This window comes from Kogia breviceps, chromosome 14 (genome assembly GCF_026419965.1).
Source record: "Kogia breviceps isolate mKogBre1 chromosome 14, mKogBre1 haplotype 1, whole genome shotgun sequence".
NCBI lineage: Eukaryota > Metazoa > Chordata > Mammalia > Artiodactyla > Physeteridae > Kogia > Kogia breviceps.
In genome coordinates this window covers 50,375,893-50,392,711 of record NC_081323.1, presented here as the reverse complement: position 1 = coordinate 50,392,711, position 16,819 = coordinate 50,375,893, and the positions used below count along the sequence as shown (strand labels likewise).

The window sequence follows — 16,819 nt, the reverse complement described above, 5'->3', positions numbered from 1 at the left end:
AGACCTTCAGATTTAGAGTAAGGTCCACCTAAAAGTGAATACTCATTTCCAATACTCCATACTTAATAACCCTGTAACTGAAGCTTTCAACAGTCAGGAGGTCGGCTTTGCTGAGGGGAACCTCTTCTGCCCCTCCACCTCCCTGAAGATTCACCATGACTTCATGAATTAGGAAGACAAATGACATAGAGGGAAGGCAACCACTTCCTGATGTAACCCACTACTTCTCAGGTCAACTCCAAGGAGCCTCGCAAATCACATGGTAGAAAGGGATCACATGGCAGAATGGGAAACTTCAGGACCTGCCTTAGGACACAGTGAGGCCTTTTGGCCTATGCAATACTCCCGCTATGGTAAAGTCGTTGAGCAACGGGATTTCCCACCCCCACACACACCGAGGACAAAGTCTGGGATCTAAAAAAAAAAATCATCCAGATTATTAGAGGTCTTTAACATTAACGAAAATAACTCATTCAGGCATTGACAGTCCTCCAGACTTCCGATGACACTCCTCTGACAGGAGTTGCCTCACCAGGAGTAGAGCTGGCCCTGAATCTGCCCTTACTGTTAACCTTTGGTTGCTGAGTCCATGAAGGAGGGAGACAGCAGAATTGCCCAGTGGGGGTGTCAGCTGTGGGTCAAGGCCTATCGCACAGGTGGGTCTGCTGGGGCCCTCTCTACTCTTTGCTGTGTTGGGGATGAAAAGATGTGGCTGAGAAGGGATGATGAACTTAAAGGACTGGAGGGATAAAATAAGGGAGTCGAAATACTGAAGTCGCAAATCTGGGAGATGGGGGAAGAGACCGGGCTAGATTTAGGCTATGCCAAGTTTAAAATCACAATCAAGTAGATCAGAGCTGGCAAGCAAGGAGGAGCTAAGGAAGTGAGGCTGATGGTGAGGTCAGGATAAAGACCCAGGTTTGGGGGCCCTTGTCCAGAAGGAAACAGTTTCCGGAGAGAGCTTTAGAGTGCCCGCGGTTAAGACGAATCGTCCAGAGCCTAGGCAGTTCATCACCAGCCTCGAGGTACGTACGCTGGGCTTCTTTGCTTCCTCGGTGTCCCTGTCGCAGAGAGGGGTGGGGCAGGTGGCTGGAACGGTCTCTTCTGACCTTGAGGAGAGCATCTCTTTGCGGGAGGGACTGGTCTCGGCTTACACAACCTCCAGCGTTGGGAAGACCCCAGCAAATCCGACGCAGGGGTGCCGAGCCCTTCTCCTCCCTTCTAGCGCCCGGGGCCCGAGGCTGCTCAAACGGAAAAGGGCGCTGTGCTCCCGGGGATCTGAGCAAGGATTCTGGGTGCCCAGCGCAGCCTCCCCGCCCCTAAGGTGCCCAGACTGCAGCTGCCGCCGCCATCGCAGCGCGCAGCACGCAACAAAATCCACGGCCGGCCTTCCAGGGACCCCAGGCCGGAAACCGGGCCACCCCCTTCCGCCACAAGGCGGAAGTAGAGGGGCTTCCGGTGAGCCTGCCAGGTACTCGTGGCTCACAATGGCGGCCTCCTTGTCCGGGAAGAAGATCGTGTTTGTCACGGGGAACGCCAAGAAGCTGGAGGAGGTGACGGGAGGGGTGGGAAGCCGACCAGGAGGCGGTTGGAGGGTAGCGTGTGGCAAGGTTGGCTGGGGAGAAGGCGGAGAAGTGGCTTCCAGTCGGAGGGAAGCACGCGGGTGGAAGAGCAGAAGGGAAACGGAGTCCGAGCCGGAGGGATGTGTTGGATCGGGAAGGGGGGATGGGCCGCGCGGAGTGGACCGGCACGTGTGCGGAGTGGGGGTGACCCGGGGTTGGACTCGATAGAATGAGGGCCTTGACAAATCCGGGCTCAGGGCTTGTGAGCTTAGAGGCATCGGGAGCTGAAGTCGTGGTGGGGTCCTTAACACTTGTCCCAAAGGTCACCTCTTAAGCTAGGTCCCAAACCGGGACCCTGACACTCCTCTGGAGCTGACCCAGACCCCGCTGCTGGCCTGGGGTTGGCAGGGGCCGGACAGGGTGTGGGGCGAGGCCTCCAAACTGAGTTCCACACCCCACCACGGTCCGGAAATGTGGTCCTCTTTCTGCCATCTGTGAAATGGCCATTATGCAGGTTGTCCTTTTCACAGCGCAATGGAGAAGGAGGAGTGGAGGCAGTGGATCCAAAGTTCCTGCCTACAGGGACTTTGTGGTCAGCTCTGAGAATTCTGGGGGTTGATGGAACCGCTTTGGCTGCAAATAGTAGACACAGGGAGCTCATGTAAACAACCAGGTGACAATCGTGGGAATACAATGGTATGCTCTCCCACAGGGCTTGAGGAGTCTTTCTCAGGAGTCCCTATCGAGGGGTTTATTTGTCCTTCTAGTTCTCTCTGGATGCACATCCCTTTTCCTTTTGAGGTCTTTCTGCATTTTTCCCTTCTGATGGAGGAGGCAGTAAGGCTTCTGCCAGACATCAGCTCTGATTGGTCTTGCTTGGATCAAAGGTTTGCCCTTACTTAGTCAGCCATGGTCAAGGAGGTGGGTCATGTGTGGGGAATCAGGATGACACCCGCTAGGTGTCTGAGGCAGACCAGTGGGTTGCAGTCATTAGGGTCATTTGTCTACAGCATAGGGACCAGTGACACTTGCGTGCTGTTACAGGGTGGCCTCAGAAGTCAGAGTCCTGTGCTGATAAAAGGTTTGGGATCTTGAGGCCAGAACAGACAAGCAGACAGGCAGTGCCACACTGAACAGAGCCCCATGCAAGATGGTGGGTGCCAGCTCCCAAGGCCATCTCTACCTCTGGTTGAGAATGTGGCCCTGCCACATTTAAAGAAGAGGGAGGGAATTCCCTGGAAGTCCAGTGGTTAGGATTCGAGCTTTCACTGCCCGGGCCTGGATTCGATCCCTGGTCGGGAATTTAAGATTCTGTAAGCCATGTGACACGGCCCACCAAAAAAAGGAGAAAAAAAAAAGAAGATGCTGGAGTGGCCAGAGGAGGCTCACTGGAGAAAATGGACTTGAAGTTGGTGTGCAGGCTTCAGTAGTTGTGGCACGTGGGCTCATTAGTTGTGGCTCGCAAGCTCAGTAGTTGTGGCTCATGGGCTCTAGAGCACAGGCTCAGTAGTTGTGGCACATGGGCTTAGTTGCTCCGCGGCATGTGGGATCTTCCCAGACCAGGGCTCAAACCTGTGTCCTCTGCATTGGCAGGTGGATTCTTAACCACTGTGCAACCAGGGAAGCCCGGGTTGTTTCTTTTTTTTTGATATTGAGCTCCATGAGCTGTTTGTATATTTTGGAGATTAATCCTTTGCTCGTTGTTTCATTTGCAAATATTTTATCCCATTCTGAGGGTTGTCTTTTCGTCTTGTTTATGGTTTCCTTTGCTGTGCAAAAGCTTTTAAGTTTAACTAGGTCCCATTTGTTTATTTTTGTTTTTATTTTCATTACTCTAGGAGGTGGGTCAAAAAACATCTTGCTGTGGTTTATGTCAAAGAGTGTTTTTCCTGTGATTTCCTCTAAGAGTTTTATAGTGTCTGGTTTTACATTTAGGTCTTTAATACATTTGGATTTTATTTTTGTGTGTGGTGTTAGGTGGTGTTCTAATTTCATTCTTTTACATGTAGCTGTCCAGTTTTCCCAGCACCACTTACTGAAGAGGCTGTCTTTTCTCCATGGTGTGTTCTTGCCTCCTTTGTCATAAATTAGGTGACCATATGTGCATGGGTTTATCTCTGGGCTTTCTATCCTGTACCTTGATCTATATTTCTGTTTTTGTGCCAGTACCATAATGTCTTGATTTACTGTAGCTTTGTAGTATAGTTTGAAGTCAGGGAGCCTGATTCCTCCAGCTCTGTTTTTCTATCTCAGTATTGCTTTGACTATTCGGGATCTTTTGTGTTTCCATACAAATTGTAAAATTTTTTGTTCTAATTCTGTGAAGAATGCCATTGGTAGTTTGATAGGGATTGCATTGAATCTGTAGATTGCCTTGGGTAGTATAGTCATTTTCATAATATTGATTCTTCCAGTCCAAGAACATGGTATATTTCTCCATCTGTTTATGTCATCTTTGATTTCTTTCATCAGTGCTTTATAGTTTTCTGAGTATAAGTCTTTCGCCTCCTTAGATTGGTGGTTTTTTTTTTTTTTTCTTTTGTGGTACGCAGGCCTCTCACTGTTGTGCCCTCTCCCGTTGCGGAGCACAGGCTCTGGACGCACAGGCTCAGTGGCCATGGCTCACGGGCCCAGCCGCTCCGCGGCATGTGGGATCTTCCCAGACCAGGGGACAAACCCGTGTCCCCTGCATCGGCAGGCGGACTCTCAACCACTGCACCACCAGGGAAGCCCCTTAGATAGGCTTATTCCTAGGTATTTTATTCTTTTTGTTGCAATGGTAAATGGGATTGTTTCCTTAAGTTCTCTTTCTGACTTTTTGTTGTTAGTATAGGAATGCTAGAGATTTCTGTGCATTAACTTTGTACCCTGCAGCCTTACCAAATTCGTTGATTAGTTCTAGTAGTTTTCTGGTGGCATCTTTAGGATTTTCTATGTATAGTATCATGTCATCTGCAAACAGTGACAGTTTTACTTCTTTTCCAATTTGTATACCTTTTATTTCTTTTTCTTCTCTGATTGCCTTAGCTAGGACTTCGAAAACTATGTTGAATAAGAGTGGCGAGAGAGGACATCCTTGTCTTGTTTCTGATCTTAGAGGAAATGCTTTCAGTTTTTCACCATTGAGTATGTTGGCTGTGGATTTGTCATATATGACCTTTATTATGTTGAGGTAGTTTCCCTCTATGCCCATTTTCTGGAGAGTTTTTATCGGAAAAGGGTGTTGAATTTTTTCAAAACCTTTTTCTGCATCTATTGAGATGATCACATGGCTTTTATTCCTTAATTTGTTAATATGGTGTATCACATTGATTTGAATATGTTGAAGAATCCTTGCATCTGATGTATGATCCTTTTAATATGTTGTTGGATTCTGTTTGCTAGTATTTTGTTCAGGATTTTTGCATCAATGTTCATCAGTTATATTGGACTATAATTTTCTTTTTTTGTGATATCTTTTTCTGGTTTGGGTATCAGGGTGATGGTGGCTTCATAGAACGAATTTGGGAGCATTCCTCCCTCTGCAGTGTTTTGGAAGAGTTTGAGAAGGATCGGTGTTAGCTCTTCTCTAAATGTTTGATAGAATTCACCTGTTAAGCCATCTGGTCCTGGACTTTTGTTTGTTGGAAGATTTTTTAAAATATAAATTTATTTATTTACGTTTGGCTGCGTTGGATCTTCGTCGCTGCACGTGGGCTTTCTCTAGTTGCGGCAAGCCGGAGCTACTCTTCGTTGTGGTGCACAGGCTTCTCATTGTGGTGGTTTCCCTTTTTGTGGAGCATGGGTTCTCGGCAGGTGGGCTTCAGTAGTTGCGGCACATGGGCTCAGTAGTTGTGGCTCGTGGGCTCTAGAGCACAGGCTCAGTAGGTGCGGCACATGGGGTTAGTTGCTCTGTGGCATATAGGGTCTTCTTGGACCAGGGATCGAACCTGTGTCCCCTGCATTGGCAGGCAGATTTTTAACCACTGTGCCACCAGGGAAGTCCTGTTGGAAGATATTAAATTACAGTTTCAATTTCATTACTTGTGATAGGTCTGTTTATATTTTCTAATTCTTCCTGGCTCAGTCTTGGAAAATTGTACATTTCCAAGAATTTGTCCATTTCCTCATGGTTGTCCATTTTATTGGCATATAGTTGTCTGTAGTAGTCTCTTATAATCCTTTGTATTTCTGCAGTGTCAGTTGTGATTTCTCCTTTTTCATTTCTAGTTTTATTGATTTGCATCCTCTCCCTTTTTTTCTTGATGAGTCTGGCTAAGGGTTTATCAATTTTGTTTATCTTCTCAAAGAACCAACTTTTAGTTTTATTGATTTTTTTTTTTTTTTTCCAGTACACGGGCCTCTCACTGTTGTGACCTCTCCTATTGCGGAGCACAGGCCCCAGATGCTCAGGCACAGCGGCCATGGCTCACGGGCCCAGCCACTCTGCGGAATGTGGGATCTTCCCGGACCAGGGCACAAACCCATGTTCCCTGCATCGGCAGGCAGACTCTCAACCACTGTGCCACAGGGAAGCCCATCTTTTATTTCTTTGATTTCTCTAGTGATCTCTTGGTTACTTAGTAATGCACTGTTTAGCCTCCATGTATTTGTGTTTTTTACAGTTTTTTTTTCCTGTAATTGATTTCCACATAGCAGTGTGGTCAGAAAAGATGCTTGATACGATTTCAATTTTCTTAAATTTTCCAAGGCTTGATTTGTGACCCAAGATGTGATCTGTCTTGGAGAATGTTCTGTGTGCACTTGAGAAGGAAGTGTACTGTGCCACTTTCAGGTGGAATGTTCTATAAATATCGATTAAATCTATCTGGTCTATTGTGTCATCTAAAGCTTATGTTTGCTTATTTATTTTCTGTTTGGATGATCTGTCCATTGGGGTAAGTGAGTTGTTAAAGTCCCCTACTATTATTGTGTTACTGTCGATTTTCCCTTTCATGGTTGTTAGCATTTGCCTTATGTATTGAGCTGCTCCTATGTTGGGTGCATAAATGATTATAATTGTTATATCTTCTTCTTGGATTGATCCCTTGATCATTATGTACTGTCCTTCCTTATCTCTTGTAACAGTCTTTATTTTAAAGTCTGTTTTTAAAAATAAATTTGTTTTATTTATTTATTTTTGGTTGTGTTGGGTCTTCGTTGCTGTGCATGGGCTTTCTCTAGTTGCAGCAAGCAGGGGTTACTCTTCGTTGCTGTGTGCAGGCTTCTCATTGAGGTGGCTTCTCTTGTTGCAGAACACAGGCTCTAGGCATGCAGGCTTCAGTAGTTGTGGCATACGGGCTCAGTAGTTGTGGCTCACGGGCTCTAGAGTGCAGGTTCAGTAGTTGTGGTGCATGGGCTTAGTCACTCCACAGCATGTGGGATCTTCCTGGACCAGGGATTGAACCTGTGTCCCCTGCATTGGCAGGCAGATTCTTAACTGCTGCACCACCAGGGAAGCCCTAAAGTCTATTTTATCTGATATGAGTATTGCTACTCCAATATTCTTTTGATTTCCATTTGCATGGAATATATTTTTCCATCCCTTCACTTTTAGTCTGTATGTGTCCCTAAATCTAAAGTGGGTCTCTTGTAGACAGCATATATATGGGTCTTGTTTTTGTATCCATTCAGCCAGTCTGTGTCTTTTGGTTGGGGCATTTAATCCATTTACATTCAAGGTTGTTATCGATATGTATGTTCTTATTACCATTTTCTTAATTGTTTTGGGTTTGTTTTTGTGGGTCTTTTTCTTCTCTTGTGTTTCCTGCCTAGAGAAGTTTTTTTAACATTTGTTGCAAAGCTGGTTTGGTGATGCTGAATTCTCTTACCTTTTGATTGTCTGAAAAGCTTTTGATTTCTCTGTTGATTCTGAATGAGATTCTTGCTGGGTAGAGTAATCTTGGTTGTAGTTTTTTCTGTTTCATCATTTTAAATATATCCTGCCACTCCCTTCTGGCCTGCAGAGTTTCTGCTGAAAAATCAGTTGACAATGTTATGGGGATTCCTTTGTATGTTATTTTTTGCTGCTTGCTGCTTTTAATATTTCTTTAAAATTTTTAATATTTTTTCTTTGAATTTAATTTTTGTTAGTTTGATTAATATGTGTCTTGGTGTGTTTCTCCTAGGGTTTATCCTGTATGGGATCCTCTGCACTTCATGGACTTGGGTGGCTATTTCCTTTCCCATGTTAGGGAAGTTTTCCACTATAATCTCTTCAAATATTTTCTCAGACCCTTTCTTTTTCTCTTCTTATTTGGGACCCCTATAATTCGAATGTTGGTGTGTTTAGTTATTGTCCCAGAGGTCTCTGAGATTGCCTTTGATTCTTTTCATTCTTTTTTCTTTATTCTGCTCCTTGGCAGTTATTTCCAGCATTCTGTCTTTCCAGCTCACTTATATTTGTTCTTCTGCCTCAGTTATCCTATTTTTGATTCCTTCTAGTGTATTTTTCATTTCAGTTATTGTGTTTTCATCTCTGTTTGTCCTTCAGTTCTTCTAGAACTTTGTTAAACATTTCTTGTATTTTCTCAGTCTGTGCCTCCATTCTACTTCCGAGATTCTGGATCGTCTTTATTACCATTACTCTGAATTCTTTTTCAGGTAGATTGCCTATTTCCTCTTCATTTATTTGGTCTTATAGGTTTTTACCATGCTCCTTCATCTGTTGACATACTTTTTTACCCTCTCATTTTTTCTGATGTGTGGGATTGTGTTCCTGTTTAACTGGTTGTTTGGCCTGAGGCTTCCAACACTGGAGTTTGTAGGCTGTTGGGTAGAGCTTGGTTTTGGTGCTGAGATGAGGACCTCCGGGAGACCTCACTCCAATGAATATTCCCTGGGGTCTGAGGTCCTCTTGTTAGTCCAGTGGTTCAGACTCAGAGCTCCCATCGCAGGAGCCGTTCACTTGGGGGTTCTTCCTGTCTCCTTTGGTGTCAAGGTCCCCCACCAGCATCTGGCAGGCACCCTAGTTGTAGGGAGACAAGAACTCTGCGTCTTCCCACGCCGCCATCTTGACTCTGCCCCTTGTAAATGATATTTTGAGATATCTGCTACAACTGTAATGGGATATGAAAACATCTGTGATTTTAATAGGTTTAAATATCACAGGAGATGCGTTTGTTTTCTATATTCACTGTTGAAAGGGATGCTAAATTTCAGGTAGGGGTTAGTGAAAATAAAGCGTGTTTTTTTTTTTTCTAATCCAAGTTCACAGACCTCCTGAATTCTGGGTAACCCCTGATAGAAAATTCCTGGCCCAAAGGATAGGTTTTGGGAGAACTGAGAAGGGAAGAGCGTGTTCTAGGTAGGTGGTTAGCATGAACAGAGACTTGCAGTAGGAGGGAGGGATCGGAGAGTGAGGAGACGGGGGAGCTGACCTGCTGAGGTGGGACCCTGAAGGCTGGGGTGAGGCTCGTGGGCCTGACTTGGTGAGCTTTAGGGGACTGACAGGAGAGTTACCTGACGAGAAAGGTGGGTGACAGCTTGTGTAGTAATGGGGAATAGTTAAACAAATGGTGATAAATGTTCTTTCATTTTGGAACAGGTCATTCAGATTCTAGGAGATAAGTTTCCATGCACTTTGGTGGCACAGAAGATTGACCGTATGTCTCTGTTTAGTTCTATTTTTAAAAGATGATTCAATTTCTCTCTTTCTCTGTGACCTGACTGTGTGTCTGTTTCTCTGATAAGTGCCAGAGTACCAAGGAGAGCCTGATGAGATTTCCATTCGGAAGTGTCAGGAGGCAGCTCGCCAGGTGCTTGCTCCACACATGTCCTGTACTTGTGCCTCTTGTCCTGGTGGCTCCTGGGGTCTGTGCCTGCTGGGGATGGGTAGAGAATATGGTGGGCAAAGTTTATAATGACTTGAAGGACCTTTCCAGGCTTAGCTAGGCTGGAGTCAGTTAATGTTGGCTCTGGAATACTGCCTTCCTTTCTCAGCCTTGACTGCATAGTATCCCCCAGATGACCACACACACACATAATTCACTCTTCCCGGTTCTCAGGTGCACGCATTCCACCCCTACATTCTCCCCACATACATCCACCCTGCACTCACACATCTCTGTGGAACTGAGAAGGAGTGCTTTGTAAACAGTCAGGCTGCTTGAGTATGAATCCCAGCTCTCCTGTCACTGTACCTGGAGCAAGCTTTACAACCTGCCGAGGCTTTGATGTCCCTACCTTTAAAATGAAGATAAGAGATTAGTCAATGGCTGTTACCCAGAGCATATGGACCTCTATCTGCTGCTGTTGTTGCACATCCCAGCAGCTGTGGGTGTGGCCCTGGCCTGGGTGGCCAGGGAATTCAGGGTGGAGATGGGGCCTACTGCTGGGTGCGGGTCTCAGGGCTGCATGTCCTTGTGCTTCAGGTGCAGGGCCCTGTACTGGTGGAGGACACCTGTCTGTGCTTCAACGCCCTTGGGGGCCTCCCTGGCCCCTACATGTGAGTGCTCCCCCACCCTTTTGCAGGGCCCTAGCCACAAAACCACTTGAACTTTGAAGTGATTGGTTACTTGATACTGCGGGTCATTTACTGTCTTGGCATCAACACCAGTATGTCAGATTGTCTTGAGGGAGGATTAGGGATGGGGAAGAGGCATACCTTTCTTTTGTAAAGTGTGAGAATGTGATTGTGTAAGTTGAGATGGGCAAGGGGCACTCACCCATTGGAGAAGGTACATTCGTGGGCAGAGCAGTTTCAGGAAAGAGGAAATAAGGAAGTTGAGCTCTGCAGATGGATTTCCTTAAAGCTCTCCAGTACCCTGGACCCCCTCAGAAGGTCTTTGTGTATCTCTAGGGTACAAATACCCCAATTTGTTAGGTCTTGGGTATGTATACAGTTGACCCTTGAACAACTCGGGGGGGTTAACCTGCGTTTAACTTACAGTTGGCCTTCCATATCAGTGGATTCAGCTGTATATTACTGTAGTATTTACTACTGAAAAATATCCATGTATAAATGAACATATGCAGTTCAAACTCATGTTGTTCAAGGGTTAACTGTATCTTTAACTTTTGGATTGCTCATTTGTTTGCCAAGGCAGTAGCACCCCTACATACTTGCAGTGTGCATTGCTCCATATTCTTACCAGCACTGTTTTATGACTTTTTAGTATTTTGTAATGGTGGGAGTGGGAAATGTTACCACATGCAATTTTAATTTGCATTTCCCTAATTACCAGTGAGATTGAGGGCTTCACTGGTTTGTCGATTCTTCTGTGGATTGCCTCTTTGTCTCCATTTCCTTTTTCCTATTGGATTATTTCTCTTCATTTTAAGTTGAGACATTCTTTATCTTTTCTCCTTGGCTCTCCCAGGGCTCTAATCCCTGGGGGACGCAGCCCAGAAACAAGGTGGTAAGAACATCCATCTGCTTGTGGTGTCTGACTCACCTTTATTTCTCTTGCAGAAAGTGGTTTCTGGAGAAGTTAAAGCCTGAAGGTATTATCCCCATTTCTCTCTTTCTTTAGACCTGTTTGAAATTAAGAATCTGTGGGTTCTAGGGGAGGAGCTCCAACTAGTAATCAGGAATCTCAGGTTCCATCCTCTTCACGGAGTCTCCATTCACCTCAGTTTCCCATCTATAATCTACAGCTCACACTCTCCCTATACACCCGGTGCCAGGGAGCACTGAGATTTGGGAGGAGTGGATGGGGTGGGGGTGGGTGGTGAGAGCTTTGAGTTTGAGGGACAAAGGGGCTCTAGTTGATTCTGGCTCTGAGAGGGACTGGCCCCACTGCTTGCTCTCTTTGCCTCAATGCGGGGTGGAGAGGGGTCCTGGTCCCAGCAGCGCATACCCTGAAGCCCACAGTGGTAGAATAAGGAACCCCACGTCCCCATCACCCAACTTCCTGTTATCAGTGCAGGGCCTATTTGGTGATATGTATAACTCCCCTCGCCACCTGGGCCCCTTGAGTGCAGAGAGCGGGCTGGGGCTGGGCAGCATAGAGTTCGCTGAGCCCTCACTGCATCTGCCCGCAGGTCTCCACCAGCTCCTGGCTGGGTTCCAAGACAAGTCGGCGTATGCACTCTGCACGTTCGCGCTCAGCACTGGGGACCCAAGCGAGCCTGTGCGCCTCTTCAGGGGCCGGACCTCGGTGCGTACCCATGCTTGTTCCCCCGCGTGCCGCCAGAGGGCGCTGTGACTCGCGATGATGCTGCAGGACTGTGGTGGGGAGGGCGCGCCCCTGGGTACCACAGCTAGAAGTGCTGTCAATCCCGAAACGTATTTGACCCCTGAGTCTGGTGTTTGGAAACGCACAATGGCTTAAAGCTGTTGTGGCCTGGTATACCAGAGCTCTGCAGTGTATGCTCTCCTGAGAAGCAGATGTGGAAACTGAAGGTGACAACTCCTAGAGCTACATCTATAGCTCAGACTTCTCCAAGCTTGAATCTCCTCATTCCACTGCTGAGGCAGCAGCTTCCCTTGAACATCTCACATCCTTTCCAACTTTTAATGTTCATATAGTCTCTTCCTTCTCCCCGCAACTCATTCCTTTCAGAACTGCCCTTCAGTGCTGCCCATGCTTACCTATTAGACCATAGCTTCAGCTGCTTCTCATAGGGTCCTGACCACCCTCTGGGCTGGCCTGCTCCCCCCCACCCCCCAGTCCATCCATCCCCTCCCCGTGGCAGGAGTGTACCTTCAGGCACATCATTTCTCTGCCTTGTCCTTTCAGCTTAGGACAAAATCCAGAATCCCACCATAGCTCACATAGCCCTATGCCAGTGGCTCCACCAGGGACTGTCCACAGATGTTTTACTTTACACTCTCTGATTAGATTTTTAATTTTTGTGGTGAAAAAACAGGTAACAAATTATCATCATCTTTTTTTTTTTTTTTTTTTGGCGGTACGCAGGCCTCTCACTGTTGTGGCCTCTCCCGTTGCGGAGCACAGGCTCTGGACACACAGGCTCAGCGGCCACGGCTCACGGGCCCAGCCGCTCTGCGGCATGTGGGATCGTCCCAGACCGGGGCATGAACCCTTGTCCCCTGCATAGGCAGGCAGACTCTCAACGACTGCGCCACCAGGGAAGCCCTCATCTTCATTTTTATGTGTACAATACATGTACACTGTTGGGCACCAGATCTCTAGAACTTTCTCATCTTGCAGAATTGAAACTATGCCCATTGAATAACGACTCCACCTTCCCCTCCTCTCCCCAGCACCTGGCAACCACCATTCTACTTTCTGTTGCTAAGAGTACAGCTACCTCAGCTACATCATATAAGTGGAATCCTGCAGTGTTTGTTTTTGTGTGACTGGCTTATCTCACTTAGCATAATGTCCTCTAGTTTCATCCATGTTGTAGCATGTGACAGGATCTCCTTTTTTAAGGCTGAATAATATTCCATTGTGTGTGTATATATATATATATATATATATATATATATATATATATATACCACTTTTTCCTTTATCCATTTACAGGCATACCTCATTTTATTGAGCTTCACAGACATTATGTTTTTACAAATTGAAAGTTTGTGGCAATCCTGTGTTGTCAGATGATGGTTAGCACTTTTAGCAATTAAGTATTTTTAAATTAAGGTATGTACATTTTTTTAGATGTAATGCTATTGCACACTTAATAGATTACAATATAGTGTAAACATAAATTTTATATGCAGTAGGAAACCAAAAAATTCATGTGACTTGCTTTATTGCGATAATTGCTTAATTGCAGTGGCCTGGAACTGAGCCCACAATATCTCCGAGGTCTGCCTGTATTCATTGATGAACACTTGCATGGCTTCCACTTTTTGGCTCATAATGCTGCTATGAATGTGGGTGTGCAAATATCTCTTCAAGATCCTGTTTTCATTCTTTTGGATATATATCCAGAAATGGGATTGCTGGATCATATTGCCTGGTTACATTTTTAAGTTAGTTTTAGTGGTCTGCTACTTTCACAGAAATGTTCTCTCAAAATCAGAAGTATGAACAACCACAGGCCCAACTTCCTGCACCATGACTGACTAGCAGCTATGCTGCTGACGGGGCCTGATCACTGCCATCTGACCATTCCCTATTGTCTCCGCGGCTTGGGCTGCTGTTTGTACTTTGTGGCTGCCAGCCCCGACTTTAACTGAGGTAGCCGTGTTTCTCCTTGTTCTGTTCTCCCCTGTGCTTTCTAAACCCCAGCCACATTGTCCTTTCAACAGTGCATATGCTAAGCCCTTCTCCATCTCTGGACCTTGGCACAGCTGTCTCCTCCACCTAGAATGTTCTTGCCCTAGTCCTTTATGTGGCCAAAGTGTCCCCTCCTCACTGAGGCCTTCCCTGAGCTCCCCATCTTGTTATTCTTGAGCCTAGCTCCCAGTTTGTTGCTTCTAAGACACTTTGCATTTGGTAATCATTAATGTGTTTACTGATGTAATGCTTGTTTTGCTTAAGAGATCCATCCTGTGAAGGCAAGGCTAAGGCTTTCTGTTTTCCTGGTGCCTGCTTCGCTGAGGTGTTCAAAAAACAGTTGTTGCATGGGTGAAGTTCAGAGTGGTTCAGTAACTGGCCTCAGTCACACAGCTCCCCATTAGCAGAAGCAGAATTTGCCTTTGGTCTGAATGACTTGGAATTTATATGGCTAATCCCCATCCTCTACTACATCCCTTGTATTTTATGTTTTTTTTTTTTTTTTTTTTAAACTCCCAAGGTAACCTGACATCTCATGACACTGGTTATCTTTGTCACGTTTTCCTTTTGGAATTTGCCCATTACAGCCAATATTTACTGAGCTCATTTTTGTGTTGAACGTTGTGCAAAGTAATTTCTATTTTGTTATTTCATTTAATTGTTAGCGCCTCCATTGTATTTTGAGAAATGCAGTAATAGTAGCAGGCACAGGGCTTGGCTACAAAGTTCAGAGCCCTCAAATTTCCTATTAGGAGAAAATGTTTTCTGTTAGTCTTTCAAATTTGATTCTCTTCTTCAGTGAGGTCACAGTTGTCAAAGCTTCAGAGAGGGAGGCTGGTCCCAGGGGTATCGGTGGGCTGATCAAGCATGTGGTTCCTCCCTGTCTGTGGGGAGCGAGCCGTCCTGCTCTGCATTTTATCTGTGTTCAGCAAATATTTGCTGGCACCATGGACCCCTTGAAATAATATATCTTGAGTAAATAGGGTTTAACCAAATTCATGAACTAACCAAACTCATGCTGGCTACTGCCCTCCACATAGTGCATCTCTTCCACACCCAGTGGCACACCTGTCCCCCTTTCCTCTGGCAGGGCCGGATTGTGGTGCCCCGTGGCTGCCGGGATTTTGGCTGGGACCCCTGCTTTCAGCCTGATGGATATGAGCAGACGTAAGGAGCCCCAGTTTCTTTCAGGGGTGTGGGGTCGGGATGGCCGTGGTCTGGGTTGGGTCAGTGCCCCGCCCAGGTGCAGTCACGCGGATACAGGCGGGGCAGGCTCTGAGGTGCCGTTCTGTTCCGGCTGAAGTCAGCTCTGCTGGGGTGGATGCAAGGAATCTGGGCGGCCTGGTCCACAGCTGGGAGGCAGCTGGGTGTAGCTGAAGTCCTGGGCTCTCGGGCTCAGCTCAGCGCAGAGCAGCTTTGTAGCTTCAGTGGCTTCCCCGCTCTGACCTGGGCTTGTCAGCTTTGTTGGATGATTATCTGACCCCCATTTAGTCTGGGAAAATGTTAGCACTTGGCCACCATGCTACACCCCCACAGTGCCAGGTGTTCTCAGTATTTCATGCTAGCCCCTGCTTATTTACACGGGACATGTTGGCCATTATTGGAATCGGGTTTGTCATGCTGGAGGGGGGCCCTTAGGGCGTGTGGCCTGAGGCCTCACAACAGCCAGGCAGGGCTGAGGACAACATGAAGCAGCACTTTGGTGACACAAATGCTCTATATCTGCACTGTGCAATCCGGTAGCCATTAGCCACATGTGGCTGCGGAGCATCTTAAATGTGGTTAGAGCAACTGAGGAACAGCATTTATTGTTATTCAGTTGTAATTGGTTTAAATGGCCACAGTGGCTGGTAGCCACCATATTGGACAGCATAGATGTGAAAGGGACAGCTGGAGTGGGGATTCTCACCTCACTGGAATCCTGCCATGGATGAAGGCCACTGGCTGGCTGTTCAAGGCTCGCCTGCTGCCCCCTGCCCCACCTGCCTGCCCCAGAGTGCATTGGAGGAGATTGCTGTGTTTGCTCTGTCAGGCCCCACTGCTTCCTGTCAACAGATGACAAAGCTGATCAAACATGCAACTCATCCCCCTGTCCCCAGCTTCCCTTTGATGACTTTTGGACACACTAGAACCAGTTTAAGATCCTTCCACACTCATTAATATGGGTTTCTACCTACAGGGGAATTTAAAACTCTGATTTTTAAAAAATTAACTCTGGTTGCCAGGAGCTGGTGGCCCCACTACCCTTTCCTAGGGACTCTTTGAGCTTTGGGCTCCAGGATGAGGTGAGGTGTACACACCCTCCCTGAATCTGGGCTCCCTCTTTGAGCTGCTACTGTTGCCCCTTAGGTATGCAGAGATGCCCAAGGCTGAGAAGAACACCATCTCCCATCGCTTCCAGGCCCTGCTTGAGTTGCAAGAATACTTTGGCAACCTGACTCCACTTGGAGCTGGTGATGACCACTCTGGCTGAGGATCCCGGGAGGGCTAACCTGAAACTGCCTCTATCAGGCACGCACCCGTCCAAGTGCTGCCTTCAGGGTTACCACTTCCTGGGGGTGTTACCAGCCGTCAGGAGCAGCTGGCTCTGCTTGGAGAAACTTCGGCTGGAGGATACCATCCTCTTGCCCTGAGGGATTCAGTGGTCTCCTACAGCCTCCAGGCCTGGAATCCGGAAAGGACCTTGGGTGTTAAAACTGGCCTTGGCAGGGTTGAGGGTTTGGGGAAGAACCACACAAACAGCCTTAGATGTTTTTTAAATGCAGCAAATAAAAATTCCGGAGGGTACTTGCTTCCAAAATAAACTGGGTGTATTTACTTTGAAACCTGCCCCATGCAGGTGTCTGTCTCCTGAGTCCCCTTTGGCACGAGCAGGAACCTCGGGGGGGCAAAAGGCGTGGGGGGTGGGTGGCTGGGCGAAGGCAGTGCTGTGTCGAGGCTGTTCATGTGCCCTTGCTAGCTGGAGTATTATATCTTTCTTTTTGTCCTTGAAGTCTCTGATCATGGGCTGAACTTTTCCATGCCACATCCCTGCTGCCCGCCCACCCAGCCACTGAGCAATGCCACCACCCAGCTGGCCTCTATTGTGTTTGCTGGGTTGCGGGGGCGGGCAGTGTGGGATGTTGAGTGCTTTTGCTTTAT

At 46.9% G+C, this 16,819-nt stretch overlaps 1 protein-coding gene across 3 annotated transcripts; it reads left to right on the top strand.

Moving 5' to 3' along the window:
- Positions 1–1,338: 1,338 nt before the first annotated feature.
- ITPA (inosine triphosphatase) lies at positions 1,339–16,482 on the top strand. 3 transcript variants are annotated; one of them, XM_059037720.2, is made up of 8 exons: positions 1,339–1,553; positions 9,088–9,145; positions 9,234–9,298; positions 9,914–9,987; positions 10,954–10,985; positions 11,526–11,641; positions 14,769–14,845; positions 16,028–16,482. In XM_059037720.2, the coding sequence occupies exons 1-8, from the start codon at positions 1,488–1,490 to the stop codon at positions 16,149–16,151; spliced, it is 612 nt and encodes a 203-aa protein (XP_058893703.1). In that variant the 5' UTR covers positions 1,339–1,487; the 3' UTR covers positions 16,152–16,482. The 3 variants fall into 3 exon arrangements, with proteins under 3 accessions (XP_058893703.1, XP_058893702.1, XP_058893705.1); XM_059037719.2 differs by having other exon boundaries at positions 1,411–1,553; positions 14,719–14,845; positions 16,028–16,200; XM_059037722.2 differs by lacking the exon at positions 14,769–14,845 and having other exon boundaries at positions 1,411–1,553.
- The last annotated feature ends 337 nt before the right edge of the window (positions 16,483–16,819 follow it).